The 27,566-nt window shown below is 58.0% G+C and overlaps 12 protein-coding genes across 12 annotated transcripts; 7 read left to right on the forward strand and 5 right to left on the reverse strand.

Annotated features, from left to right (window-relative positions):
* Window positions 1-114: 114 nt before the first annotated feature.
* On the forward strand, window positions 115-1,281 carry MYCTH_2295076 (uncharacterized protein). Its single transcript, XM_003658765.1, has 2 exons — window positions 115-312; window positions 399-1,281. The coding sequence occupies exons 1-2, from the start codon at window positions 205-207 to the stop codon at window positions 1,116-1,118; spliced, it is 828 nt and encodes a 275-aa protein (XP_003658813.1). The 5' UTR covers window positions 115-204; the 3' UTR covers window positions 1,119-1,281.
* A 538-nt stretch (window positions 1,282-1,819) lies between these two features.
* Window positions 1,820-4,283, forward strand: MYCTH_42071 (glycoside hydrolase family 51 protein; the record flags this gene model as incomplete). The annotated part of the gene is made up of 6 exons (XM_003658766.1): window positions 1,820-1,971; window positions 2,039-2,509; window positions 2,619-2,702; window positions 2,796-3,374; window positions 3,468-3,660; window positions 3,798-4,283. 6 exons carry the CDS (start codon window positions 1,820-1,822, stop codon window positions 4,281-4,283), a joined length of 1,965 nt encoding a protein of 654 aa, XP_003658814.1.
* Window positions 4,284-5,871: 1,588 nt separating this feature from the next.
* Window positions 5,872-7,983, forward strand: MYCTH_2295083 (uncharacterized protein). The gene is made up of 6 exons (XM_003658767.1): window positions 5,872-6,101; window positions 6,592-6,672; window positions 6,737-7,043; window positions 7,102-7,343; window positions 7,405-7,475; window positions 7,530-7,983. The coding sequence occupies exons 2-6, from the start codon at window positions 6,612-6,614 to the stop codon at window positions 7,638-7,640; spliced, it is 792 nt and encodes a 263-aa protein (XP_003658815.1). The 5' UTR covers window positions 5,872-6,101; window positions 6,592-6,611; the 3' UTR covers window positions 7,641-7,983.
* A 1-nt stretch (window position 7,984) lies between these two features.
* On the reverse strand, window positions 7,985-9,101 carry MYCTH_2295088 (uncharacterized protein). The gene has a single exon (XM_003658768.1). It carries the CDS (start codon window positions 8,774-8,776, stop codon window positions 8,051-8,053), a length of 726 nt encoding a protein of 241 aa, XP_003658816.1. The 5' UTR covers window positions 8,777-9,101; the 3' UTR covers window positions 7,985-8,050.
* Window position 9,102: 1 nt separating this feature from the next.
* MYCTH_2295089 (uncharacterized protein) lies at window positions 9,103-10,058 on the reverse strand. The gene is made up of 3 exons (XM_003658769.1): window positions 9,587-10,058; window positions 9,446-9,506; window positions 9,103-9,381 (listed from the first exon to the last, which is right to left on the reverse strand). The coding sequence occupies exons 1-3, from the start codon at window positions 9,979-9,981 to the stop codon at window positions 9,346-9,348; spliced, it is 492 nt and encodes a 163-aa protein (XP_003658817.1). The 5' UTR covers window positions 9,982-10,058; the 3' UTR covers window positions 9,103-9,345.
* A 160-nt stretch (window positions 10,059-10,218) lies between these two features.
* On the forward strand, window positions 10,219-12,747 carry MYCTH_2295090 (uncharacterized protein). The gene has a single exon (XM_003658770.1). It carries the CDS (start codon window positions 10,357-10,359, stop codon window positions 12,478-12,480), a length of 2,124 nt encoding a protein of 707 aa, XP_003658818.1. The 5' UTR covers window positions 10,219-10,356; the 3' UTR covers window positions 12,481-12,747.
* A 1,058-nt stretch (window positions 12,748-13,805) lies between these two features.
* MYCTH_2295092 (uncharacterized protein) lies at window positions 13,806-15,243 on the forward strand. The gene is made up of 2 exons (XM_003658771.1): window positions 13,806-14,102; window positions 14,189-15,243. The coding sequence occupies exons 1-2, from the start codon at window positions 13,980-13,982 to the stop codon at window positions 15,131-15,133; spliced, it is 1,068 nt and encodes a 355-aa protein (XP_003658819.1). The 5' UTR covers window positions 13,806-13,979; the 3' UTR covers window positions 15,134-15,243.
* A 318-nt stretch (window positions 15,244-15,561) lies between these two features.
* Window positions 15,562-16,376, reverse strand: MYCTH_98992 (uncharacterized protein; the record flags this gene model as incomplete). Its single annotated transcript, XM_003658772.1, has 3 exons — window positions 15,562-15,888; window positions 16,011-16,148; window positions 16,218-16,376. The coding sequence occupies 3 exons, from the start codon at window positions 16,374-16,376 to the stop codon at window positions 15,562-15,564; spliced, it is 624 nt and encodes a 207-aa protein (XP_003658820.1).
* A 1,187-nt stretch (window positions 16,377-17,563) lies between these two features.
* MYCTH_2295096 (uncharacterized protein) lies at window positions 17,564-20,903 on the forward strand. The gene is made up of 3 exons (XM_003658773.1): window positions 17,564-17,935; window positions 18,089-20,073; window positions 20,156-20,903. Exons 1-3 carry the CDS (start codon window positions 17,818-17,820, stop codon window positions 20,729-20,731), a joined length of 2,679 nt encoding a protein of 892 aa, XP_003658821.1. The 5' UTR covers window positions 17,564-17,817; the 3' UTR covers window positions 20,732-20,903.
* Window positions 20,904-21,034: 131 nt separating this feature from the next.
* On the reverse strand, window positions 21,035-23,364 carry MYCTH_2295097 (uncharacterized protein). Its single transcript, XM_003658774.1, has 4 exons — window positions 23,107-23,364; window positions 22,993-23,044; window positions 22,279-22,934; window positions 21,035-22,180 (listed from the first exon to the last, which is right to left on the reverse strand). Exons 1-4 carry the CDS (start codon window positions 23,161-23,163, stop codon window positions 21,338-21,340), a joined length of 1,608 nt encoding a protein of 535 aa, XP_003658822.1. The 5' UTR covers window positions 23,164-23,364; the 3' UTR covers window positions 21,035-21,337.
* Window positions 23,365-23,514: 150 nt separating this feature from the next.
* On the forward strand, window positions 23,515-25,688 carry MYCTH_2295098 (uncharacterized protein). Its single transcript, XM_003658775.1, has 4 exons — window positions 23,515-23,735; window positions 23,818-23,909; window positions 23,963-24,077; window positions 24,139-25,688. The coding sequence occupies exons 1-4, from the start codon at window positions 23,733-23,735 to the stop codon at window positions 25,246-25,248; spliced, it is 1,320 nt and encodes a 439-aa protein (XP_003658823.1). The 5' UTR covers window positions 23,515-23,732; the 3' UTR covers window positions 25,249-25,688.
* Window positions 25,689-27,410, reverse strand: MYCTH_2295100 (uncharacterized protein). The gene is made up of 2 exons (XM_003658776.1): window positions 26,970-27,410; window positions 25,689-26,903 (listed from the first exon to the last, which is right to left on the reverse strand). The coding sequence occupies exons 1-2, from the start codon at window positions 27,050-27,052 to the stop codon at window positions 26,129-26,131; spliced, it is 858 nt and encodes a 285-aa protein (XP_003658824.1). The 5' UTR covers window positions 27,053-27,410; the 3' UTR covers window positions 25,689-26,128.
* Between the last annotated feature and the right edge of the window lie 156 nt (window positions 27,411-27,566).

Raw genomic sequence — 27,566 nt, forward strand, 5'->3', positions numbered from 1 at the left:
GGAGCGGCAAAGATGGAGATGATTGCTCCCGTCCCGGTTGCCAGGGGAAAGAAGACTGGCCTCCAACCTGAGGCCCCAAGACGGACATAAAAGACTCCATATTCTGCCAGTCGGTCACGGCCAATGTTTTGAGATACCGGGTCCGCGCTCCTCCTGTCACGACACACAGATACATTCTAAGTGTAACAACTCATTCACACCAGAATGAAATACCATACGTCTGCTCTGGCCATTGACACTCTGGCCTCCGCCAGCGCTGTCTCCATAGAGGAGCGCCAGGGCAATTCGGGCACTGGTCCCTTCGCGCCAGCGGTAATTATGTTTCAGAGCGCCGTTTAATTAATTATCCAGAGAGTTCATACCAGGCTAACGCAACATTTTTTCTCTTCCTTACGCAGGGTTACTACACATCGGATGGCCTCGAAGGCCATAGCTTCTACGCCCCTCAGAATATCCCATCCGATGCCAAGCTCCCCGTCATGCTGTGGGGCAACGGGGGCTGCTCGGCCGACGCCACAGGGCAGGCGCCGTTCCTGACGGAGCTGGCATCGCACGGCGTGCTGGTCATCGCCAGCGGCACCCCTGGCAACGGCGGCAGCACGACGGCTGACATGATGACGCAGTCGATCGACTTTATCACCAGCAACGCCGGCCAGGGCGAGTGGGCCAACATCGACGCGTCCCGCATCACGGCGGCGGGCTGGAGCTGCGGCGGCATCGAGGCGTACGCCCAGATCTGGGACGACCGCGTGCAGAGCATCGGCATCTGGAGCTCGGGGCTCCTGGATAACCACATGGCCGCCAACGATTTCACCAAGCCCGTCTTCTTTTTCCTCGGAGGGCCCTGCGACATCCCCTACGGGAACGGCGAGCGGGACTACGCCGCTATGCCCGCGGGCATGCCCAAGTGGAAGGGCAACCTCGACGTCGGTCACGGCGGCACATACACCGAACCCAACCGCGGCAAGTTCGGCGTCATTGGCGGGTACTGGGTCGAGTGGATAATGCGCGGAGACGCCTCGGCCGCCGACTATCTGACTGGGGATGGCGCGAAGAACGACGGCTGGTCCGTGGAGTTTGCCGATCTGGAAAACCTCAACGTCATCCCGATCGAGTGAGCAGGGAGGATGTCTAGAGTCCTTTTCGGTGACAACCGAGAACCTAACCGGTTTCACGGCAGAAACGGCCATCTAGCCTGCTGCATACCTAATGATGCCAATAAGGCACTGCAAGTAGACAACAACGGTGGGGGGGACCGAGGACCGACGTTTGCGTTGACATCGTGGCCCATATGCAAGCAGTGATGCATCGGGACGCCCGCTTCTCCCAAACCAGCAGGAGATGGGCCAATTCGCGACGCTGATTGGAGCGCATGGTTGCCGGTTGTATTCCCCTGGCTCGGCCTTATATATCATCCCATCCGGGGATGAGGGGTAATAACACACAACCGCCCAGGAACCTGGATGCAGGCGAGGGAAGTGCGGCCAGTGAGATGCCTGTTCACTGCTGTGTGAGCGTCACAAAGACCCCACAAACGATGGTCATGCCATCTCCAGAACCGGGTACCGGGTGAACAAGTGGTCACCCAGAGATCATGATGGTGCAGGGACAACGGGGTCGGCGTGCATCGGCAACTTGATATTATCCATCATCCAGCCACCCCTCACTCACAAGTTTATAAGATGGCTAATTACCTCCACCATAACACACCTCTTAGACTCTGGACACGGCTGCTTGTTGTGCTTGTATGTACATACTTGCGCTGTGGGCAAGCAAACCGAAGCTCCTCCGTTCAGTTAGACTCCGTCTGCTGTCCAAGATGGCATCTCTCTCACTCCGGGCTCTCCTCGGGTTTGTTGGCGCCACGGCAGCGGTGACCGTGACCGTGGCCAGCTCTGGCGGACATGCCACTTCTCCGTACATGTACGGTATCATGTTTGAGGACATTAACCAGAGTGGCGATGGTGGCTTGTAAGTGCTGGTTCGCCTCTGACGCAAAGGGGTGGGACGTTCCCGAGCTGAGAAGATACCCTCCCAGGTACGCCGAGTTGATCTCGAACCGGGCCTTTCAAAACGAGTCGCTAAAGTCCTGGAGCGCCGTGGGCGACAGCACGCTGGCGCTCGACACCACCACGCCGCTGTCGTGGGCCCTGCCTCGCTCGGTCCGGGTCAAGGGGGGAAAGGGCAAGGCCGGCCTGAGGAACTCGGGCTACTGGGGCATCGACGTCAAGCACACCGACACGTACACCGGCAGCTTCTACTCGTACGGCGAGTACAGGGGTAGCTTCACCGCCTCCCTCGTGTCCGACATCACCAACGAGACGCTGGCCATCACCAAGATCAAGTCCAAGTCGGTCGCCAATGCCTGGACGAAGCACGAGTTCAAGTTGCACCCGACCAAGAGCGCGGCGAACAGCAACAACAGCTTCGTCCTCGAGTTCCGCCCCAGCCATGAGACGGAGCTCAAGTTCAACCTGATCAGCCTCTTCCCCCCAACATACAACAACAGGTGAGCTAGCTCCCTCCCTTCCAATCCAAGTCTTTGTCTCTCGTCCGGCAGACCGTTTTCCCCACCAGAGCTTCTTCTGTTCTGACACTACATGTCCCATGTCTCTCAGGCCGAACGGTATGCGCCGGGACTTGATGGAGAAGCTCCGTGACCTCAAGCCGAGTTTCCTTCGGATACCTGGCGGCAACAACCTGTAAGCCATCCTCCATCTTCCAAGTCGGCACACGTGTGTGGCGTAGACTTTTGGGCGGCCCTCCCTGACACCAAGTGATTTAAAACAAAACAGCGAGGGCAACTTTGCCGGCAACCACTGGAACTGGTCCGCCACGATCGGCCCGCTGATTGAGCGGCCCGGCCGCATGGGCGTGTGGGGGTACGAGAACACGGATGGGCTCGGCCTGGTCGAGTACATGCACTGGGCGGAGGACTTGGGCGTCGACGTCGTGCTCGGGGTGGCCGCGGGTCTCTACCTGAACGGCGACGTCGTTCCCGAGGAGGAGCTGGACTTCTTCGTGCAGGACGCGCTCAACGAGCTCGAGTTCCTGATGGGCGACGTCTCGACTCCGTACGGCGCCCTGCGCGCCAAGCTCGGCTACCCCAGGCCGTGGAAGATCAAGTTCGTCGAGATCGGCAACGAAGACAACCTCTGGGGCGGCCTCGACTCGTACAAGAGCTACCGACTGAGGGCCTTCTACGACGCCATCAAGGCCAAGTACCCGGACATCTTCATCTTCTCATCGACCGACGAGGTCGTCTACAAGAAGTCGGGCCGCGATTACCACAAGTACACGCGTCCGGACTACTCCGTCTCCCAGTTCCACCTGTTTGACAACTGGACTGCGGAGCACCCCGTCCTCATCGGCGAGTGAGTATTAATTGATTAATTAGTCGAGACTCACGGCGCTCTCTCCTTGCCCACATTCCGGCTGTGAGCTGACGAGAGTGACCTTTTCCGCAGGTACGCCACCATCCAGAACAACACGGGCAAGCTCGAGGACACGGACTGGGACGCGCCCAAGAACGCGTGGTCCAACTGGATCGGCTCCGTCGCCGAGGCCGTCTTCCTGCTCGGCGCCGAGCGCAACGCCGACAAGATCTGGGGCACCGCCTTCGCGCCGCTGTTCCAGAACCTCAACAACTACCAGTGGGCCGTAGGTCACTCTCCTTTCCCCCCTTTCCCCCCCTTTCCCTCCCCACTTCCCCCTTTTCACCAACGGGTTGGAGGTGGGTCGTCGAATGATACATGCGGTGGCTGATGACACGGGGTTCGACGACGGCACGAACACAGCCCGACCTGATCTCCTTCACCGCCGACCCGGCCGACACCACCGTCAGCGTGTCGTACCCCATCATCCAGCTCTTCTCGGAGCACCGCATCACCCACACCCTCCCGGCCGCGTCCCCGGACGGGTTCGGCCCGCTGTACTGGGCCGCCGGTCGCGGCGGCCTCGGCGGCGGCGGCGGCGGCGGCGGCGGCGGCGGCGGTCACGTGTCCTCCTCCTCCTCCTCCTACATCCTCAAGGTGGCCGTTTACAACAGCACCGGGTCCGAGGACGTGCCGGTGAGCGTGCGCTTCGAGGGCCTCCCGAAGGGCAGCCCCGCAACCCTGACGGTGCTGACGGCGGCCGGCAGCGACCCCTGGGCCAAGAACACGCCTGGCCGTCCCGACGCCGTCAACAAGACCATCCAGCACCTGCGGGCTGGCAAGCACGGCGAGATCGACTTCAGCCTGCCCGACCTGTCGGTCGCCGTCTTGGTTGCGCGGGGGAAGTGATGCAGGTCCTTTTTTTTTTTCTCTCTCTGTTTCTTCCCTGTTAGATATTCAAAGGAGAGGGTAGGGGGTGGAGGGAAAAGAAAAATTAACTACCGTCTAATTAGGTCGTGTACAGTACCTGCTATATAGTAATGGTCCTACTTGAGACATAATACCCCATCTCACATGCGCACGCTGGGATGATAGAGGGCGCTTGTAACCTGAGTTGAGGTGCTGTACTGTTTCTGCTTTCCTAAACCAATAGGGCAATGTAAATGTAGAAGAGAGAGGAGAGGAAGAATAAGAACATTAAATAGCAGATACATATTCTATCGTTAATAATTAGTTATAATAATTAGTAACCTAAACGCTAGACAATTCGATTTTGTGGAAAAAAACATCTATTAGGTGTTTATAAATTTAGGTAGTTACCTAGATAATTAGCAGTTTCGTAGACCCTGACAGGTATCCTCCTTTTCATTTTATTGTTTTAGGATTACCCTTTCCGGCAGGGAATCAATAATACCATTCCCGGAGATTCGCTTCAAGCTACAAGGAGAATCTAAACAGCAAGGAAAGCGAAACACGTAGGCAGGGCTTGTACGAATTAGTGCGCTCCATCTCACTCATTGCTTGCACATCTAAACAACACCTCTAAACAGCAGGGAGATCAACTTAACGATTCTGTACCATCCCAACCAGTCTTTAACATCAAGATTCTCGCTATCCCTCTTCAGGATCTTAATACGCTTGAAGTTATAGTCGAGGGGGGGGCGTGCTGAAAAGTGGGGCCAATCTGCCGATGTGCGAACAGGCAACCCAGAGCTTGCAGCCTGGCTCCTTCCAAGCTGCAAAGGACGGAGATACTTCATACAGATTGTGCCTCGTCAGCCTCGTAACCTGGGCCATAAATCGGTAAATATACCAATACCAAACGTATCTATAGATAGATTCTTAATGAATTGTTTCGAAGCAGGCATACCGTATAGATACGCTAAGATTAAAGAATACAATATTCTGTAGATAGATACTCCGTGCTCTACTCCGTGGAGAGGTGACAAACCTATACACCGCAGGTAAACAGGTAGTGGGCCGAGCTAGAAACTATGACGTGCTCCTAGGATGAACAGACCGCCCGTGTAGTGCGCATCACAACCAACAATGGCGGCCCTGATACACTCAGACAGGAAAATGGATGTAAATCAAGGGAACCTCCTGTAGCTGCCTTATTAAGCGTGCATTACTGCGATTGCTACACCTACAGCCGCCGCCGCCGCACGGTCGTAATCCCTGACCGCTGTCGGCCAACAAAGGGAAACGGCCGTGTCAAAAAAAGCCTTGACACTGCAACAGAAAGAGCTGACGGCGCGTTCCGCCTTGGTATCCGTCGGTCACGGAGGTGGCTCAGGAGTCAACGCCGCTTTCAGCGTTACAATTCTGAGATGTCTTGGCGAGCCTCCTGAGTGACGTATTCCGTGCTTGGTATTTACACGCCTTCTTAAACTCGGGGCCTACCTCTCCAGAAGGCAGAGTGAGAGAGGGATGTCACGTGGTGACAGGCGGGGTCCTGTTTGAGTGGCCGTGCCAGCCCAAATTTGACTGGCTGCCCGCCCACGCATCCCGCCTTGCGTTGTCGCTTCGCTGCGCTTCGGCCTTGCCCCTTCCCTCATTTCCAACTTTGCATCCAAAACCGGTGAACTTCTCCCGTTCTCGTTCTCTTTCCAAAACATCGAGCGACCGAACAAACATCGCGATTCATCTGCAACCACTTCCCAACCCGCCATCTTTCCCACACACAGCTTCTTGTCGGCATTCCGCCATTTTACTAGATTTCACGAGGTGAGTCCCGGTTCCTGTCCCCTCACCTGCTGCGTCCTCCACACACACTATGCACGGCTCGCCCACTGTCGTCATCGCCGGCGCGCCCTCAAGTCGCAGGCTTCATTTTCTTGAAGCCGCCCTCGGCATGTCCTTGGTCGCCCTGGGCTCGGAATTCAATTCCCTTCCCAGAGCTGGTATTCGTCATGCTAGGATCTGCCGTTTCCTGGAGCTTAAACCCGACCGGGTTGCGCATCCACCCCACACCGAGAGCGGGGAGCCTGGCATGAAGTCAGCGCGCACCACATCCAACGCCAGCAACATCGGAGTTGGTCCACCGTGACGGCTCATCTTTGCTACAGGGGGCGATTGATTGGCGGTTTCTTCACTTTGCCCGTTCATGCGTTGTGTTTTGTTCATTTTTTTCTTCGGTTCCTGCTTAACCCGCACATTGAGCTTGCCAAGTCAAAAATCGCCTCTTTTCGTATCACGCTAACTCAGAATCTCGCAGATATCTCCTCGATCGTCAACATGGGTCACGAAGATGCTGTCTATCTGGCCAAGCTGGCCGAGCAGGCCGAGCGCTACGAGGGCATGTACCTGATGGATAACGGATATCTGCGCTGTCGCCCGCTGACTCCTCACCCCGCGCACAGAGATGGTTGAGAACATGAAGATTGTTGCCTCCGAAGACCGCGATCTTACCGTCGAGGAGCGGAACCTCCTGTCGGTTGCCTACAAGAACGTTATTGGCGCTCGCCGTGCGTCGTGGAGGATCGTCACCTCGATTGAGCAGAAGGAGGAGTCCAAAGGCAACACCACCCAGGTTGCCCTCATCAAGGAATACCGCCAGAGGATCGAGTCCGAGCTCGCCAAGATCTGCGAGGATATTCTCGGCGTCCTGGACAAGCACCTGATTCCCTCCGCCAAGACTGGAGAGTCCAAGGTGTTCTACCACAAGATGTCAGTCGCCTTTTGTTGTCGATGTGCCGTTGTGAGTCGAGTTCTGACGCCATGCTAGGAAGGGTGACTACCACCGCTACCTCGCCGAGTTCGCCGTCGGCGAGAGGCGCAAGGACTCGGCCGACAAGTCTCTCGAGGCCTACAAGGCCGCCACCGAGGTTGCCCAGACCGAGCTGCCGCCTACCCACCCCATCCGCCTGGGTCTTGCCCTGAACTTCTCCGTCTTCTACTACGAGATCCTGAACGCACCCGACCAGGCTTGCCACCTGGCCAAGCAGGCGTTTGATGATGCCATTGCTGGTGAGTCACTCGCGAGCTGTCGCAAGGTTGATTGCTGTGTTTCTGACCGCCTGAATTGCAGAGCTCGACACATTGAGTGAGGAGAGCTACAAGGACAGCACCCTCATCATGCAGCTCCTCCGCGACAACCTGGTAAGTCCGGGACGCATTGGTTTGGCGATACGGTCGTATGCTGACGTACTGTAGACTCTCTGGACCTCTTCCGAGGCGGAGCCCCCCGCTGCTGGTCAGGCCGAAGCCCCTCCGGCCGAGGAGTCGAAGGCGGAGCCGTCTGCGGAGGAGCCCAAGGCCGAGTAAGCGGCGTCATAGATGTTCTCTCTCGATAGTGATAACCCCGGTTTGGCAAATCCCTTGGTGGAAACGGTGTCTTTGGAGCGCGGACTGGTGATCCCCACGTAACTTTGCATGTTTTTCACGGCAGATACACAAGACTTGGTGGGCGGTTTATCGCGGCAGTTGAGGGCTCAGGTGCAGCACTTGGGGGGTCCCGTTTCCTTTCTCAGATTGCTTGCTTCTTAGACTCTGACTGGCGAGGATCGCCTGGGCAAGAAATAAAACCGCGTGGTCAATAATAGACCTGATTGGCCGGCGACTTCTTTTTCGTATCCCCAATGGGATGTGATGTGCAACCTGTCAACCACAGGATGTTATGAAGTAGATGATGAATGAGGAGGCCCCTGTGGTTCTACCGCCCGGGTCTTCTTTCGTCAAGCCGCAACTTCTCCACTGTTCAGCAGCACTGGCTTCATCCCATCTCCACTCCCTTTCCCAGCATGCTGCTCCCTTTTCTCACCCCCCTTCTCATCTTGGCCATCGTCGTCGTCATCGAGAACGGCAAAACAAACCCTCAGCCACAGACTGCAGTCCGCGCAGCCAACCATCAACTCCCCGAGGTCGGCGGCATCCTCCAGGTCGGCCTCGCCGAACTGATAACCCCTCGGATTCCCGCACCGGCACGAGCGGTACCACGTCGTCTCGCTGTCCCTGCCCCGACCTTTCTCCTCGTAGTCGAGGTCGTCTAGGTCGACGGTTTCGATGCCCGTCTGGAAATCCGCCGCTCCGCCGCCGCCGCCGCCGCCCCCCGGCGATTCCGTCGCCGACGATGGTGCTAGGGAGGATGGGCGGTGGCGCTGGGACTGGAGCACGAGCAGGGAGCGGTCGTAGGCTTGGCGGAGGGCCGGGCGGGAGAGGGTCGCGTAGGCGGTGGAGATCTGGTCGATTGTGTATCCTGGTGCAGAAGCTGGTGATGAAGAAGGTAATGATGATGGTGATGATGAAGTGGAAGATTTCTTGTCTGGGTGGTGGCGGAGCAGGGCGCGGCGGTAGGCGCGCTTGATGAGGGACGCTGCGGCTGGCTCGTCTAGGGAGGTGAGGGCCGAGGGGGAGAGATTCAGGATCTCGTAGTAGGTCGGGTTTGTTGCTGGTATTGACATTGTGGGCAAAGTGGCCGGGTTTATGTCTACAACACCCTGTGGGGTTTGCGTCGTTTGTGTTGTTTGTTGGTTTTGGTGTGGTGAGTCGACGATGGTGGTTTTGAAGACGGTGGCGCTTGAGTGTGTTTGAAAGAGAGCGAGCAAAGTGTGAGGGAAAGAATTTGAGAGCCAATCACGTGCTTGTGTCTTGCTAAAGGGCCCCCTCTCTCTGAGTCCCAATGGCAGAAAAAGACAGACGCTTCAACCCATAAAAACACAATGGTGTCTGTGGGAGACTGGCAGAGAAGGTAGGGAGCAGTCACCAGCGATACCGAAGGAGTGTGTTGGTGAGTGACGGTTGTTGCTCACTTGGCATTCGGCTGATCGCCCAATAACAGCGAAGTGCGAGAACTCGGAGCATGACCGACACCCAAGCCAGGACAGGATGAAGAAAAAGAAGATATGGCACATGGTGTGTGCGTCGCGAAGAAGCAAATTCACGTCATGGGAGTCCCAGAGCTTGGAATGTTGTACATTGGTAATGGTACAGTCTAAACACATCGCAGTCCTCGTACACGGCCTGTGGCCGCTTATTTCGGGAACTTGGTCCAGTTCCGTTTCCCAACCTATGAAGAGAGTTAGCAAGAAAAGGATCCGAAACGGTCGAGGGCGGGGCTTTTCACGGCATACCTCCTTCCATTCCCTGATGAGCGCTGGCATCTCCAACATGGCCTGTCTCCTCTTCTCCATCCTGTTGTAACGCCCAGGTTAGCAACGCAATTCGAAACAGTCGGTCAAACGCAAAGGTGTTCCAAGGTAGTCCAGACGTACTTTGCGGCCAATTGCCTCTCATGCTTGTGGCCTTTGACCTTCTGGCCGACACCGGTACCCTTGACGCGCAGACCCAGCTCGACCCTCTTGCGCAGCCTCGTCTCGGTGCCCTTGGGCGTGTATGGCAACAGCTCCTCGACGCCGTGCTCCCGGGCCATCTTGACGAGCTCGGCCTGGCGGCGCAGCGAGTACTTCGGCTCGTGCCACCGCCCGGTGACGGGGTGCTTCATGGGCAGGAACGGGTTCGGCGTCTCCTCTTGGTAGGCCGTCTTGTACGTCTCGGGGTTGGCGCCCGCGGGCAGGATCGAGGGGGGCGGGTACCGCGCGAGGAATGTGCGCAGTCGCGCGGGCAGCGCCAGCGCCAGCTGTATGTGCTTCGTCGCCGCGGCCGCCATCGTTGCGGATTCGCCGGAGGAGGGCAATGCTGGCGGACGTTCGGTCGTCGTGAGTCGGAACGGTTCGCAGTTGCAAGCGCGGCACTTGCAGGCTCTCAAAAATAAGGTGGAGCCCTGCCTGTCTGGACCGTGCGGGCAGCCAGCCAGAGGACGGTGGGGCACGGTTCATATCCGCACGGTATACAAATATACCTCCGTACGGAGTACATGACTTACGAAGTGCAAGGTTAGGTCCCATGTTACATCAATAAGTACGGATTACTTCGAACCGCTGCGCGCGCCGTCCATCATCAAGCAGACCACTCGTCTCTCGGGACCGCGGGCATCTATCCACCACCCCGAAGACAATCGCCAGTCGCTGCACGTCTGCCTGCCATGGATAAACGACGCTTGCCCCCAGACCTTCCGGCTCTGCTACGCCAGAGGGAGGCCGAAAGGGCCGCGGCGGCCAAACCCAGGTTCATCCCGAAGAAGGAACGTGAGCGCTTGGCCGCAGAGAAGGCCGCCAAGGAAGAGGAGGAACGGAAACGGCGAGAAGAGTCACTGATAGCACGACGACAGTCGTCGACCAACGGGACAAATGGCGACGCGAACGGGCACGGCAACGGACGATCAACGCCGCATGACATACCCACCGGCCCCAAGGCGATGCGACATGCCGGTGATGGCGCCGCCGATCATGGACATGCCGGGAAACGTCGGCGTCTGAACGACGAGGAAGAAAAGAGGGCCGAGATGGAGCGCAAGGATGCGGCAGAGCTGCGGGCGAGGTACATGGGCCCCGAGGTCAACCAGTCCACCTTCTCGGCCAAGAAGAAGAGGAAGCGAACGGCGGCGAACAAGTTTAACTTTGACTGGGATCCCGAGGACGACACCAGCCGGCCGTACGATCCCATCTACGCAGACCGCCCGGAGCCGCTCTACAAGCTCACGGGGTACGAGAACACGGACGAGATGGTGTTGCGCAAGGCCGAGGCGATCCGGCGTGCCGACCCCGAGACAGGCGAGGAGCGGGCGAAGAAACTGTTGGAACAGCACGAGCGCGTCAAGAAGATTGCAGAGCGCAAGAACTTTGGCAAACACTGGTCCGAGAAGAAGCTGGAGGAGATGAAGGAGCGCGACTGGCGCATCTTCAAAGAGAACTTTGGCATCGCCACCAAGGGAGGCTCCATACCGAACCCGATGCGCAGCTGGGAAGAGTCGAACCTGCCGCGGCGGCTGCTCGACATCGTCCACAGCGTCGGCTACGACGAGCCCACCCCGATCCAGAGGGCGGCCATCCCGATCGCACTGCAAGCGCGCGACCTCATCGGTGTTGCCGTTACCGGTTCGGGTAAGACGGCCGCCTTCCTCCTCCCGCTGCTTGTCTACATCTCGGAGCTCCCGCCTCTTACGGAATACAACAAGAACGACGGCCCGTATGCGCTCATTCTCGCGCCGACGAGAGAACTGGTGCAGCAGATCGAGTCGGAGGCGAGGAAGTTCGCGGACCCGCTCGGTTTTACCGTGGTCAGCATCGTGGGTGGTCACTCTCTGGAGGAGCAGGCGTTCTCGCTCCGCAACGGCGCCGAGATCATCGTCGCGACGCCCGGCCGTCTGGTGGACTGCCTCGAGAGACGGCTGCTCGTGTTCTCGCAGTGCTGCTACATCATCATGGACGAGGCGGACCGCATGATCGACCAGGGGTTCGAGGAGCCGCTGACCAAGATCCTGGACGCGCTCCCCGTGGCCAACGAGAAGCCGGACACGGAAGAGGCGGAGAACTCGCAGCTCATGAGCCGCTACCTCGGCGGCAAGGACCGGTACCGCCAGACCATGATGTACACGGCGACCATGCCGCCGCTCGTGGAGAAGATCGCCAAGAAGTACCTCCGCCGCCCGGCCATCGTGACGATCGGCAACGCCGGCGAGGCGGTCGACACGGTCGAGCAGCGCGTCGAGTTCATCGCGGGCGAGGACAAGCGGAAGCGGCGCCTGCAGGAGATACTCGGTTCGGGCCAGTTCAAGCCGCCCATCATTGTCTTTGTCAACATCAAGCGCAACTGCGAGATGGTGGCCAAGGACATCAAGTCGTGGGGCTTCTCCACGGCCACGCTGCACGGCAGCAAGACGCAGGAGCAGCGCGAGGCGGCCCTGGCGTCGGTCCGCAACGGCCAGGCCAGCGTCCTGGTGGCCACGGACCTGGCGGGGCGCGGTATCGACGTGGCGGACGTGTCCCTGGTCGTCAACTTCAACATGCCCTCGAGCATCGAGGCATACACGCACCGTATCGGCCGTACGGGGCGTGCGGGCAAGAGCGGTGTGGCAATCACATTCCTGGGCAACGAAGACGCGGACGTCATGTACGACCTGAAGCAGATCATTTCCAAATCCTCAATATCCAAGGTACCCGAGGAGCTGCGGAGGCACGAGGCCGCGCAGTCCAAGCCGACCCGCGGCGGGGGAAAGAAGCTGGAGGAGAGCGGGGGGTTTGCCGGGAAGGGGGCGTCATGGCAGTGAGATGCATCGTGTCGAATGTGCCACGCTACTAGTGTACGAAAGGGACCCATATCTACTTAGACTAGGAACGGCAATGAGCTAGCTAACATACATACACTAGGTATGCGCTGGCGGCTGCATAACAAGGCAATGACTTTCGCAGTTTGCCCTACTACGAGTAGAAGTGAACCACAGAGGAAGCTCTAGTGTAATAATGGAGGGACGGGAGATGCCAACAAATGTGGAGTACGGCGACGTAGGCCCTTGATTGCTTCCCGTATTATCCCGTCATCCACCCACATCGATTTGGCTCGATTCAAACAGTCTATGGCGGGTCGCCGTGGAGGGCATGTGGCCGAGCAAGCACTAGCAAGGTACCTCGTACTTTCCTCGCATTCGTATGTTGGGTACCAAAGGTACCCTCACCTTGTACTGAGTATATATATATACACTAGGTACTGTACCTACAAGCTTCGGGGCGGTTACCCTGCTTCGGTTAGTCGTTCTGAATTGCTTTTGTAAAATTACATAGTCCCCCGCTTGAGGGGATCTTGACAAAAGATCTGATAAGAAAAGCACGACTGCGGTTAACCCCTGGCACGGCCCGGTCTGGAGCTTTAGTGAGGATGTGTCCCCGCCAATAGCCCCACCGCATCCCTGTCGCGCCGAGGGCCGGGGGCCTATCCTCAAAAATTTTGTGCTCTCGTCACTGCCGATGCACAGTCACCGTGACGGTGCCACTGCAACCGCCATCATGTTCCCCGAGCGGATTCCGCCCGGAGCTCCAGCAGCGCACGGAGGAGACTCTCTCCGAGTCGTATGACGTGAATTCCCTCTTGTCGGCTCCCTTTCATCCCCTGCGGCGAGGTGCCGACGGTCTCGACAATTTTGTCCTCTTCAACAGCCGACAAAAGAAGCCAGACCGCCCGCCCTCTGACCTCTCCGGACCTATTTATTGTTGTGGTGCCTGCTCCGCTGATCGGGCACCCTTCCATCACAAGCAAGGCGGGCATATTCTTTTTGCCCTCCCTCCCTTCCTTCCCATCCTTCCCCCTCCGGATGCTAGGCCATTGAGCGGTGACTCGGGACCAAAAGTCACTACGCGCCGCGCTGGCTGTGTGAATTGCGTGCACCGCATACAGTCGTGCTGCATTCACCTTGCATCTCTTTGAAAAAAAGCAAAGCAAACCAGGCTTGCCGTTTCCTTGTCCTGTTCTTGGTTGAAAGAGGCCCTGCCGACCCTTCAGCGGTCGCCCTCTGCGGTGCGTTCCGTCCTGGGCGGCAATCGGTCTCAAATTATCAACCGGGGGCCATCAACTCATCAACTCAACCCCCCAGTGGATCGTGAACCGCACGACTTCCCCTAGGGCGGACGGCTTAGCTTGAACCGGGTGCTGCCGCCGCCGCCGCCGCCGGTTGGGATTGTCTCTTGACAATTTCCGATCGCTCTTATATTCTTCCTCTTCTTCCTCTTCCGTTCCTTTCTTTTTCCTCTTTTGGATCGGAACAACACCACTGTCATGGAGCCAGCAACACCCCAACATGGCGCTCTCAAGCCCTTTCCGGAGACTGCTTCCGCTCCGGTACACTTGAAGCCCAGGGTAGCAGCATTGGATGCGGTTGAGGACATACTATACGGTTCTGTAAGTTTACCCACTCGTTAATTCCCTTCCCCGGCTCTGCTTCCCTTTCCCCAACATTAGGGATCTGTCCTAACATATATACTCAGATCGCCGGCGTGGTGGGCAAATACATTGAATACCCCTTTGACACGGTCAAGGTCCGGCTCCAATCCCAGCCCGACCACCTGCCTCTCCAGTACAAAGGACCACTGGACTGCTTTCGCCAGTCCGTCCGCGCCGACGGCTTCCTCGGTCTGTACCGGGGCATCAGCGCGCCGCTCGTCGGCGCAGCCCTCGAGAACAGCAGCCTCTTCTTCTGGGAGCGCCTCGGCCGCGCCGCCATCTACGCCTCCGGCTACAGCCCGCGCGACCAGCCGCTGCCCCTGTCGGCCCTCTGGATAACGGGCGCCTTCTCCGGCACCATGACCTCGTTCGTCCTGACCCCCGTCGAGCTGGTCAAGTGCAAGATCCAGGTGCCGCGCGAGGCGGACAACGGCAGTGGCAGTGGCAGTGGCAGTGGCAGTGGCGGCGGTGGAAGCGCGGCCAAGGCGGCCCCGCTCAGGCCGATATCGGTGATCCGGGACATTTGGCGACACCAGGGCCTGCGCGGGTTCTGGCACGGCCAGCTGGGCACGCTGATCCGCGAGTCGGGCGGGTGCGCCGCCTGGTTCGGGTCCAAGGAGACGGTGACCAAGCTGATGCGGGAGTGGAACGTGCGGGCGGCGCGGACCGAGGAGGAGCGGGCGAGGGCGCGGCAGGCGGACGCCCTGCCCCTGTGGCAGCAGGCCGTGGCGGGCGCCTCGGCCGGCATGTCGTACAACTTCCTCTTCTTCCCCGCCGACACGGTCAAGTCGCGCATGCAGACCACGCCGCTCGGCGGCAGCGCTGCGCAGCAGAGGACCTTTGCCGGCGAGGCGGCCGCGCTGTGGAATCAGGCCGGCCTGAAGGGCTTCTATCGCGGGTGCGGCATTACCGTCCTGAGGTCGGTGCCGAGCTCAGCGTTCATCTTTATGGTCTATGATGGGTTGAAGAAGTATCTACCCATGCAATAATCAGCAGCGGTGTTGTGAAAGAAAGGGGGGGGGGTAAGTGATGATGTCGGTTTTCTTTTCATTTTGGAAGGTCTCCCTCGCGGGGCGGTCTTTTATAGAACGGTGGGTTAGGAGGAAGGGCGGTCTGGCGGGCATAGATATGGAGCATCCCATTTCTTCATCAGCGGGCGTTGCGGTACCGAATCTTCTTCCATTTGGGCGGAAAAAAAGAGGCTAGTTTATGATACAGGAATCATTGGACGAAAAGCTTGGCTTTACTCATGGGGGAGAGGAGGAGGAGGGGATCCCCATCTTCACTTCCCTTCCCTCCCCTTCCCTTCTCTCTCCTCTACTTTCCTCCTTCCCTTTTTTTTACCTGCCTACCGTCTCTCCCTTGTCTCTCCCCCCTGTTGAGCATTCCTTCCCTACCTGCTTTGCTTCCACCATGCTTACGCGTTCTTCTTTCCCTCTCCCTTCCCCGCACGCGCCGCAGACGTGGGACTTAAGTCCCAGTTATTCAGATACCCGGTCCCGAACGAGAGGTAAGTGGCGAAGCCGAGCCAGGCCACGTAAGGAGCCAGCAACCAACCCGACAGGTTGTCCACCTTGGTCGCCCACAGCCAGGCCAGGTACGAGTTGATCCCGAAGAGGGTGGCGACGTCGATGGTCGCGAGGACGGGGCGGTTCAGGCCGTAGAAAAGAGGCATCCAAGCAAGGTTGATGCCCAGCTGGATCGTGTAGAGGGTGGCGCCGTGACGCGCTGCGGAGACCGTTCCCTAGCCCGAAGCAAGAAGGTTCAGCACATCATGAGCGAATGGAGGAGGAATGGGCCCGCGGCCTGCCGGGGGGGGGGGGGAGTGGGTAGGAAGGGAACAAGAGAGAATGGGGTAAGGCTTACGGGGCTATTGAAAGGCGAGGTTCCGAGGCTGAAGGCGCGGTGAGCGGCATAGCCCATCAGCCCGTAGAGCGTGGTCCAGACGGGCGGGAAGACGGCTGCCGGCGGACGGAGGGGCGGTTGGTTCAGGGTGAGGGATTCCTGGCGGTTTGTCGCAGCTGCCAGATGTCAGAATTTACTTGTAGAACAGGACCAGGACCAGGGAATTACGGTCATGACGTGGGGGAAGCACCGGGGGGGGGGTCTCATATCCATACGTCTCGTGGCATATCCTACTGCTGAGCCGAGCGCGATGGGCAGGAGGATGGAGGCCGGGACGTTGTTGAAGACGGCGTCCGGAAGAGTGAGCGAGGGTATGTAGGTCGTCATTCTGGGCTGGGCTGCTCTTCGGTGTACAACTGAAATCTGTGACAGACAGGAGGATGTGGTCGCAGTATTGACTTGAAGAAGGATAGATGGGTTGTGTTTCGGATTTTTTTCTCCCGGTCGCTACCTAGCAGCAGATGTGAAGGTGTGTTGTTATGTGGAAGGTCAAGCAAAGATTCGGGGGTATGACATCACCCGAACTCCCAGGTAATTCCCATGCTCTCTCCTCTCTATCAGTGATACCAACCGAGGGCATCGAGCCTGAAGAAAACAAACCAGAATGTGTTTCTGACAATTATGAACGTCATACTTTTCGGTAAGGAATAAGACGAAATGGTTTCCCTCGCTATTTGTTGCGGTCTGAACCCCTAGTGCGATGAAGCTGTGATACATACAGTATTCCGTAGACGGAAGATATAAGGTATGTATGTACTGTACACGGAACTGATGCAAGATTAGGTGAGGTACTGTTTCATGCTTGGTTACCTAGTGCGGAGTAACTAGGCAGTCACCATAAACATTTTGTAGGGTGCGCCAGCATAGCGGGAGCCAGGCGATGTTACGTAGTAGAGTAACTGCTTGATGCAATAGTGTAGGTGCACTACAACTCCTTTTATACGGATTACATACGAGAGTACGGATTACTGCCTTAAGTCTTGGGTTCCAGCATGGCAACGGGCCTGGCTGGGTGCGACACGTGACGATGCCAACCACCTAGTGGAGCTGAACTGTCCACTTGCGCCGGCCCAATCCCGCAACATCACGCTCGCGATCCCATCCAACAACGCGCGCATCAACCTCGCGACTAGGTATCAGTCGCCCATTACTCATACCATCAATTGTTCGTCGAACCTTTCTCTTCTATCTATTCTTGCCCCCTTCTCATTCTCCCTACTGCCCTTCTCGTCTGCGCCTGTTCTAGCGCTTCACCCTTGAGCACCCTGTCGGCTTCGCTTGTCAGGACTGGTCCTCTTCTCCCGTCTCTCTTGCAATCAATCTCCTTGCATCGTCGCGATGCCACGGACCAAACCTCATCCAGTCCCCGAAGCCTTCTATTGCACCGATCTTCTTCACTCGTCTATTTAATCTTGCACCTTATTGTCGATCTTCCATTTCCGCTCGCATAGCCCCCCGTTCTCCGTCACCGCTCCCTGCCTGCTCCTCCCTGTCCACCTCGTCGCTGAATCGTTGCTTTCTAACCGCAATCATGTCGCCAAGCAGTAACCTCTCGCCACAAACAACCAAATCACCGACTTCTGGAATCACTTGACAAGCGGCAAACAAGTCTGCGGCAACACACAAGAAGAAGGCGCCGCTCTCGGCCCGCCTCGATCCCTTTCATTCCTCCCTCGACCTCGCGCAGCGCCCGATCCGTCTCAAGTTTCCGCCAACCGAGTTTAATGCCGGCCGAGTAGTATCACCTTCACCTTCCCGCTAGGCCGCCATGGATTCATACCATCGGGAGTCTGCTCGTTCTCCTGGCGACCGTTGGAGTGGCCGCGACGATACGAGGATAAAGGATGAAAGAGGAGACAGCTTCTACCGCAACGGCAGATCTCCTGGTGCGTTTGACCCTTCCTGTCCCTTTAACCATCAATGACCCTGTTCACTGCCGGTTGCTGTTCCGGCAATCTTTGCACGGCCGTTATTCTTTTTTTTTTTTTTTTTTTTTGTTTTTTTGTTTTTCTTCTTGGCTTACATCTGCTCAGGTGTAGACCGCAGCAGACGCCGATCCCGATCCCCTCCCGCGGTTGATCGTTACGAGCCCAGGGCGCGCGGCCGTGACGACTATGCCGGCACTCGCGACCGCGACGACCGGAGCCGCCGCTCACCCCACCCGGTTATTGATCGCTACGTGCCCGGGCAGGATTCCGCCCTGCCGCAGTCCCTGAACAACCCTCTTCCGGATCCGCTCAAGCTGTCGTATCAGGTGGGCTTCTCGTGGTTTGGCGAATGGTGGAGGGCAAATGAAAGAATAAAGGAGGAGAAGGAGCGTCTGAAAAGTGGCCGGCGCCGCGAACCCGAGCGTCCCAGAGGCCCGCGCGAAGCCCAGGAGGAGCGGGAGAAAGAAAAGGCCAAAATTCAAGCTGCCTACGACAAATACAAAGAGGATCTCCAGGCGAAGATGGCACACGCCTTTGTCAAACAACACAAGGAAGAACAGTGGTTCAAGGAACGCTACGTGCCTGAAGTTCGCGACCCGTTCCGCCAGCAGCTGAACGAACAACGTCTTGGCGCCTATGCCCGCTGGGAGCAGGACCTCGCCTCGGGCGTCTTTGACGACTTCTCCCTCGAGGGCATACCCAAGAGCGAGAGCAACGGAGCTGGCGGCGCGGCCGAGAAAGAGGAGGGCGAAGCGACCGCTGCGAACGAAGTTCTTGGTGTTGGCGATCTAGTGCCAGCCCAGCCCACCGAGATCCGGGATGAGAGCCTGGATCAGCCCACTCTCCTCATCAAGACCATTGCGCCCTCCGTAAGCCGCCAAAATCTTGAGGCCTTTTGCAAGGAGCATCTCGGAGAGGGTGAAGGTGGTTTCAAGTGGCTCTCTTTGAGCGATCCAAATCCTAGTAAGCGGTATCACAGGATCGGCTGGATCATGTTGCACCCCGCTCCCGAGGCTCCCATTCCCGAGGAGGACGAAGGTGCCGGGGACGAGGACGGCGAGTCCAAGCCTGCCGCTCCTGTCTCAACTGCCGAGAAGGCGCTCGAGGCCATCAACGGGAAAACCGTCAAGGACGAGCTGCGTGGCGATTTCACCTGTCATGTCGGTGTCCATAATCCACCCTCACACCCCAGGAAGAAGGCGCTTTGGGATCTCTTCTCCGCCCCTGAGCGCATTCATAAAGACCTCCAGCTTGCCACAGAACTCGTTACCAAGTTCGAGGGTGACATTGGGTCCGACTTGAACGCAAACCGCCTGATTGAAGACCATGTTGACAGGCTGCGTGATGAAGGGAAGCTGCAACCTGCGGTCCCGGTGACCTCGGTCAAGAGGCCAAAGAAGCAGCGGGAGCGGACTATTACCCTGGATCAATCCATGGATATGGAGCGTGAAGAGGGAGATGAGGAAATGGCTGAGGACGGCGAAGACGATGAAGAAGAGGGAATGGTGGATGATGAGGTTGATGACATCGACCTCCTCGTGGAGAAGAAGCGGCTGGACTTGACTATCGAGTACCTCCGCCGTGTCTTCAACTTCTGCTTCTTCTGTGTGTTTGAGAGCGACTCGGTTCACGAGTTAACCCGCAAGTGCCCGGGCGGCCATCTCCGGAGGCCTAGGAGCACCTTGTCCTCGGCAGCCAAGGCCGTGGCTGAGGCCAGCGCGAACGGCGACCCCTTCCCGTCGAAGAAGCGTAAGGACGAGGAGGTTGAGGAGGGCGAGGCCCCCGAAGAGGACCGCAAGTTCCGTGCCTCCTCCAAGGCCGAACAACAGCTGCAGCGGGCGTACAACTGGGTCAAGACGTTTGAGGACAAAATCAACCAGATCCTGCATCCCGAGACAGTCGACCTCAGAAAGCTGGGCGGCAAGCCAGTCGAAGACGCAGTCAACGACGAGCTGGGCAAGTACGTCAAGCAGGAAGACGAGCACAAGTGGCGCTGCAAGGTCCCCGAGTGCACAAAGCTTTTCAAAGAGGAGCATTTTTGGCGTAAACACGTTGAGAAACGCCACACCGAGTGGCTAGAGAAGCTCAAGGAAGAGGTGAGTGAGCCACTCTCATGCCCACCCCACACGCTAGCATGCATGATTACCGTCCACCCATGCTAACTACTCCCCGGCGCAGTTCCAATTGATCAACGCCTATGTGCTCGACCCGGCGCACATCGCGCCCTCGCGCACTGACGCGAACTCCAATGGCCACTTCCCCCAGTCCAACGGTCAGCAGCCGACGGGCACCCCACGCGGCTTTAACCTGCAAAACTATGCCATGAACAGCATGCTCAACTTCCCGGGCTTCCCCATGGCCATGTTCCCGCCCGGCATGATGGGCGGCAGTGGCGCCGGCGGCGCGAACCCGCTACCCAACCCAGCTAGTTGGCACGCCGGGACCGGGGTTGACGACCGTGGTGCAGGCGCCGGCCCGATCCGTCGCGGCGGCGGTATGTCGAGCGGCGGCGGGAGCCGGTTCCAGAACCGGTTCGGACCATATGACCGCCGCGGCGGCAACTCGCGTTACGGCGGCGATGGTGGCGGTGCGATGGGTGGCGGGCGCGGTCGTGGCGGGCCAGCTAACAGATGGGGCGACGGCGCCGGCGTGGCAGCTGTCGGTCCGAGGGAGGCGGTGCAGGGCCGGACACTCAAGAGCTACGAGGACCTGGATCAAGTGTCCGGTGGTGGTGGTGGAGAGCTCAACTATTAAATCTTCTGCGCCGGCTCTTTGTCGAGTGAGAGGCGGTACATTGGGGGCTGCAGACCTAGGGCGCCATACGCTGGTGAAAGATTGCTGAAGCTCAATGAGGGAGCAGTCTCACACACTCACACACACACACACACACACATCTTGGTGGCTTCTGATGGGAATCGGTGACCTTGAAGGGTTTCATTTGCATTTGGACTCTGGAGGGGAATGGCTTTGTGTGAGCTTTGTACAGATAAGGGTCCGACAGACAGCGAAAGTTTCTTGAGTGTTCTCACAACTATTATCCAACTTTGAAAAGTGGGGGAAGCATGGCCGTCAAGTTCCCTTCTGTGTGTGCCCTGCGTCTAATAGCTCCTAAATCGAGCTGGGGAAAGCTGCTGAAGCCGAGTTCGGGTACAGCCTGTAAGGCAGGCTTGTCGTAATACAGCTACAAGAAACCCAACCTTGCTGGCGAGTTCATGGACTAGGTTTTTCCTACAAGAGCGAGTCCTTGGTTCGGTCATGCACAACTATTTATTTGCCCTGCCATTCCTTGTCCGTTGACATGCAGACCGATTGCCATCCAGAAACTAAGCCCTCGTCTCGTCTCATTCGATTATAATCTATCTATCTGCTCAGCGCGATATCATCAATGCGCAGAATCATCTTGACCGTCTCGGCGGCCAGCTCGATGGCGCTCGTGCTGACCAGCAACGGCTGCAGCACGTTCTCCTTGGCAATGTTGGCGCTGATGCCGCCGCTCTTGATGCTGACGCCGGCGTTCTTCTCGCCCAGCTCGTGGCGGTGGCGCAGTTCGGTGACGACCTTGATGCTGTTGAGGCCGGCGTTCTCGGCCAGCGTGGTGGGTATTACCTCCATGGCGTCGGCGAACGCCTTCCAGCAGATGGCCTCGGTGCCCGTCAGCGCGCGGGCCTGCTTGCTGAGCTGCGAGGCGATCTCGATCTCGGCCGCGCCACCGCCCGCGATGAGCGCCTTCTTCTTGACCAGGCAGCGCACCACGCAGAGCGCGTCGTGCAGCGACCGCTCCGCCTCGTCCAGGATCAGGCTGTTGGCGCCGCGGACCACGACCGAGACGGTCTTGCCCGCCGACTTGGTGCCCGTCACCTTGACCATGCGGCTGCCGGCGCTCTGGACCTCCTCGACCAGGTCGGCGCTGCCGAGCTTGTCCTCGGTGAAGCTGTTGATGTCGGCGATGGGCTTGCAGCCGGTCGACTTGCAGATGAACTCGACCTCGTCGCGCTCGATGTCCTTGACGGCGAGAATGCCGAGCCGTTGGAGGAAGTGCAGGGACAAGTCGTTGACGGCATCGCGGAGAATCGACTTTTGGATAAAGAGGACGTTGCACTTGGCCTTCTTAATCTTCTTGACCATTTCCAGCAGGTACATGCGCTCCTCCTTGACGATCTTGTCCATTTGCCGGTAGTCGTTAACCGAAATGGTGTTTTCCATCTGGAGCGAATTAGCAAGATTGACCGGACGCCCTGGGAGGAGAGGAAAGAAAGAGGAGGGGGCGAAGGGCTCGTTATCAAGGCAAGGAAGGGACGTACGTCGGGCTTGGGCGGGCTCAGCTGGAACTGGATCAGACCGATCTTGGCCTTCTCCATCCGCACCGGCCCTCCCGCGCTCTTGATCACGGGCTGTGTCAGGACCAGGCCGTCGACCAGCTCACTGTCCTCTATCGTGCCGCCGACCTTCTTGACAATGCGAATGTTCTTGAGGTCAACGTTGTCCGCCGTCTTGAGATCTATCGTCTTGGTGACTGCGTTCACGGCCATGGGCCCGAGGAGGTTCGAGTATTGGGAAACGATCTTGGAGGAGAGGGAAGTGTTGGCGGCCTGAAGGAGGGCAGCGGTGTCTGTGAGCGCGATGGGTTGTGACATGTCGTGAAGGACCTGTACGGCGGCGGCGGCTGCCCTCTGGAATGACTCGGAAATGACTGAAGGGTGGATTCCCTTGGACAGTAACCGGTCGGCAGCGCCGAGTAGGCTGCCGCAGATAACCACCACCGAGGTTGTGCCGTCACCGGCCTCGACGTCTTGGGCGTTGGACAGTTGGACGAGCATCTTAGCTGTGGGGTGCATGACCGACATGCTCTTGAGCATTGTGCTGCCGTCGTTGGTGATGATGGTTTCGCCCTTGCCACTCCGAATCATCTTGTCCATACCCCGCGGGCCCAGCGATGTCCTGATGGCGTCGGCAACGGCTGCAAAATCTCGTCAGCAAAGACGAAGCTTCCCGGCGGCGTCACAAAAGTTGCGTACCTCTCGCGGCGACGATGTTGGACGACCGGACAGCCAGCGGCTTCTCCTTGTCCTGCATCCAAGGGTCAGCAACGCCCAGCTCGGCGGGACAGGCCATCATCGGGGAGCAAGTACCCTGAACGCCGCATTTCCACCCCCTCCGCTCGCCTTTGTTGCTGTCGCAGTGGCCATTGTGAAAGCTTGATTTCCTTATCGTCTGCGGAAGAAACGGGCGAGAAAAAAGATGGCGTGTTCTGTTGTCGCGACGAGCGGTGTGATTTCTCTTCTGTTGACTTCCAGGTAGCTCCCCGCCAAAGGTCAGGTACATACACTGCAATGCACTGCAATGTGGGACGGGTTTTTTTCCAGTCGGGTTCTGGAGTTCTTCCCAAGCCGCTAGTGGGGGGGGGAGGGGGGGGTTAGCGGCCGGGCAGCCAGCTGGAGGTGGGCTGCAGGTGGGGAGACTCCAGATCGTTAACTCTAACCGTTTTCGTGCTAGGCTGCCTTCAGCCTCGCAGAGCTCTGGGCCCAAGGCAGCATGGGATTACGGAACCTGAGCTTGAGGTTCCTCTGGGTTCGTTGCTCTCCCATAACCGCCACCAAACCATCCAAAGTCGCCCGGAACTCCCACGCTCTCCCGCCGCCCTCACCAGCACGGTTGAGTATTCGGCAATTGCGCACAGAGTTGTCGTAGTTTTCTTGCATCATTTTATCGACGTTCGACTTGATTCCCGTCGCCAGCGCTTCTCCCTGTCGTCATCATGGTACGCGGAAACCAACATCGACCCCCGCGGTTTGGTGCTGAATCCCGACTGTTCCCTCCTCAACATGCTGACCTTCGGATAGCCTTCTGCCACAGGTGCAAATTGGGAGAAGTACAGAAAGAACTTCGCCGATGACGAAATAGAGGAGAAGAAGATCACGCCCTTAACAGATGAGTCGGTCACGCCCGGAACCGCCGCCACCGCGACTCGCAACTGACAGCACGAAGGGATATTCAGGTTCTCAAGACATACGGCGCCGCACCGTACGGTGCCGCCATCAAGAAGCTCGAGCAACAAATAAAGGAGAAGCAACAAAGCGTGGATGAGAAGATTGGCGTCAAGGTTCATCTGCACTTGCCGACAGTTTCGTGTTCGAACATTCGCGCTGACTGTCCCTCTCTAGGAGTCGGATACCGGCCTTGCGCCACCCCATCTCTGGGATACCGCCGCCGATCGCCAAAGGATGTCAGAAGAGCAGCCGCTTCAGGTAGCGCGGTGCACCAAGATCATCCCCGACGAGAAGGACGAGTCCAAGAGCAAGTATGTCATCAACGTCAAGCAGATCGCCAAGTTCGTCGTCCAGCTCGGCGAGCGCGTCAGCCCGACGGATATTGAGGAGGGGATGCGGGTCGGCGTCGACCGGAACAAGTACCAGATTCTCCTCCCGCTGCCGCCCAAGATCGACGCCAGCGTGACCATGATGACGGTCGAAGAGAAGCCTGACGTCACATACGGCGATGTTGGTGGTTGCAAGGAGCAAGTAGAGAAGCTGCGCGAGGTGGTCGAAATGCCGCTGCTGTCGCCCGAACGCTTCGGCAACCTGGGTATCGACCCACCCAAGGGCGCTCTCCTCTACGGCCCCCCCGGTACCGGCAAGACCCTGTGCGCGCGCGCTGTGGCCAACAGGACAGACGCTACCTTCATTCGTGTCATTGGCAGTGAGCTCGTCCAAAAGTACGTGGGCGAGGGCGCCAGAATGGTACGCGAGCTCTTTGAGATGGCCCGGACGAAGAAGGCCTGCATCATCTTCTTCGACGAAATCGACGCCATCGGCGGCGCCCGTTTCGACGACGGTGCCGGCGGTGACAACGAGGTGCAGAGAACCATGCTGGAGCTCATCACCCAGCTTGACGGCTTCGACGCCCGTGGCAACATCAAGGTCATGTTCGCCACTAACCGGCCGTCGACGCTCGACCCGGCCCTCATGCGACCGGGCCGTATCGACCGCAAGATCGAGTTCGCGCTACCCGATCTTGAGGGTCGCGCCAACATTCTCCGCATCCACGCCAAGAGCATGTCGGTCGAGCGCGACATTCGGTGGGAGCTCATCTCGCGCCTGTGCCCCAACGCCACGGGCGCCGAGTTGCGCAGTGTGTGCACCGAGGCGGGCATGTTCGCCATCCGGGCGAGGAGGAAGGTGGCGACCGAGAAGGACTTCCTGAGCGCCGTTGACAAGGTCATCAAAGGCAACCTCAAGTTTAACTCGACCGCGGCGTACGCGCAGTACAATTAGAGTGGGCTAGGAAGCCCGTTCTTGTTTGTACGAATAGAGCTTCTTACATTCCCCTGGAAACTGTCGGGTGGCCGCAACGACGGGTGCCCAGCAATGCCTTGCACGATACTGAGCGAATGGAGCTGAATGAGTTATTTAATTGTTTGGGTTTTTCTTACCCAGTTATTTCTCCCACTCCGGGACGCCCTTATCGTCGTGCCTATAGGGTCACTGGCCCCAGTACCCCGAGCTGTAAATGATGTGCGCTAGCTACTGGAACCCTACCAAACCCCCGGCCTTTCCGCTGCCTTGCTTTCCAGATATATCGGGCTATGCATGAAGCAAGATGGGGTTAAGCTTGATGTAGCTATCCCAATACCTTCTCGTTCTCTCTCTTTCGAGTGAATTATCAACTATTATTATGCCCAGGAAATGCTCTGACAGTCCCTGAGTTTCACTCAATCCTCGGTCTGTGACTTGCCCAATTCACCAACCCGAGATCCGTCCCGCTTCCTTGGCCTTGTTTTCCTTTCGGTTGCCACTTTTGGTATCTTCTCGTCGCATCTTCTACCTCTGAAGGCGTTGATGTCCTCGGCTCGGTCTTTGGAAAGGTGATTGAAGACGTTTCTCCTCTCCAATTAAGGCGTTCTCTCGGCCCGCCCCCTCCGTACTTGTATCCGGGCGGTGCTTTGATCGGCCACGAGGATCCCTGTCCTTATCGTAGGCCACCCCAACGAAGCCGTTCAGACTGTTAATGGGGGGCCAGTGTCGTCGATGGAGGTTGGAAAGTCGCCCTCGGGGGGGGGACAGGCAATCCGATATCTCTCCACAGAGGACGCCGCGTGAGCTCATCCATGCAAACCAACAGGTTTTTGTCATGGAACAACAGGTCCTCTTTCGTTCAGCCCTCAACGAACGGCAAACACCCCAAGCATACCACTTCGCCGTCCTCTCCCCTTTCGACACAGCACCGACTGCAGACAACCTGCCTGTGCTTCGAGCCTGTCATCCACCCTTGTTCCTGTGCTGGTAAAGTTCCGCCCTCGCTCTGGGCGTGTTGCGGTTGTTGTTGCTGGTCTTTGTCATCTGCGTCGAGCATCGTAAAGGATGCCTCCCCTTCCTCCACAGGTGTCCCTGTTGCTGATGTCGTCGACAGCGTGGCCGCTAACTGATACGAAGGTTCTGTCTGTGTCTGTACACTGCCTGTGGGAGCACCGCTACCGAGTCCCCAGCCGAGACACTCGCGAATGCATACGTAGCATGTGCGCTGGCCGCACCCTTGGCAGTCGGCGAAGGAATCAAGATCGGATTTCTTGTTGGGTTTGCGGGAGCAGATGTGGCAACGACTCATGAGAAGTGCGGAGGAGGTGTGGCTCGAGGTCCCTGATGATGTTGTGGTGGAGATTTTCTCGCTGCGAGTTCGTTGCTCGGCTTGCGCATAGTCTTGGTGCGGGTGGTGTTGTTCCTCTTGTCGGAATTCTCTGGAAGGAGAATAGTACGGAAGATGTCGCATCAATTCGCCGTCTGCTTCGAAATCTGCTTCCACAGCTGCGCGCGGCCGCTTTCCGAGTGGGAGGGCAAGGCTTTTGCGAGCTGCCAAGGGAGTTGAGGGATGGAAGAAATCGCCATGGTGGAAGGTCTTGTCTGCGTACATTCCACGGGGGCTGTTTTGGGCACTATGGAAGGTGAGAATGGGATAATTAGCGCCGTAGGCCGTGGCTTTCGTAAAATGGCTCGCATACGGGTGCATCTGGTGATCGTTATCGTCCCGCCTCCGCTTCTTGGAGGACTGAACGGTCGGTGATTCCTGGGCGACCGAAGGCATATTCAAGGGATATGCAAGCGAACGTTGATGGCGGCGAGGAGGTCGGACTTTAGATCGCAGTAAATAGCGAGTTGTTGAACGACGGATCGTTGAAGGTTGTCGAGGAGTGTCGAAAGGGTAGCAGCAGCCCAGAGGCGTCAAACTTAACTGAAGTTCGCATCCAAAGCTGGGGTTCAGGGTCTGGGCTCCACCGACGCCTGCAGCCGTTGCCCCGTGCCTGAACGAAGTCGCGTTTTTAAGTGCAACCATGAAGCGAACGAGAGATTGGGGCATTATTAGTGTATTGGCCCCTGCGTCGCTCCGCTCCACAGTTGCATTGTCCCGACTTGAACGAGTCTCGGGCAAGGAGCCACGTCGTCAAGGAGCATACGGATTACTTGTAATCCGTACACTAGCTTAGTTAGTGCATAGCTGCCACAAGTCTCAAGTGACTGGGATACAGTACAAGGAATTAGGGTGCCGAGCGAGGCGCTCTCGCTCAAATCATCTGTTGGGCAGATACTGCACTCCTCTC

Source organism: Thermothelomyces thermophilus, chromosome 1, assembly GCF_000226095.1.
Source record: "Thermothelomyces thermophilus ATCC 42464 chromosome 1, complete sequence".
NCBI lineage: Eukaryota > Fungi > Ascomycota > Sordariomycetes > Sordariales > Chaetomiaceae > Thermothelomyces > Thermothelomyces thermophilus.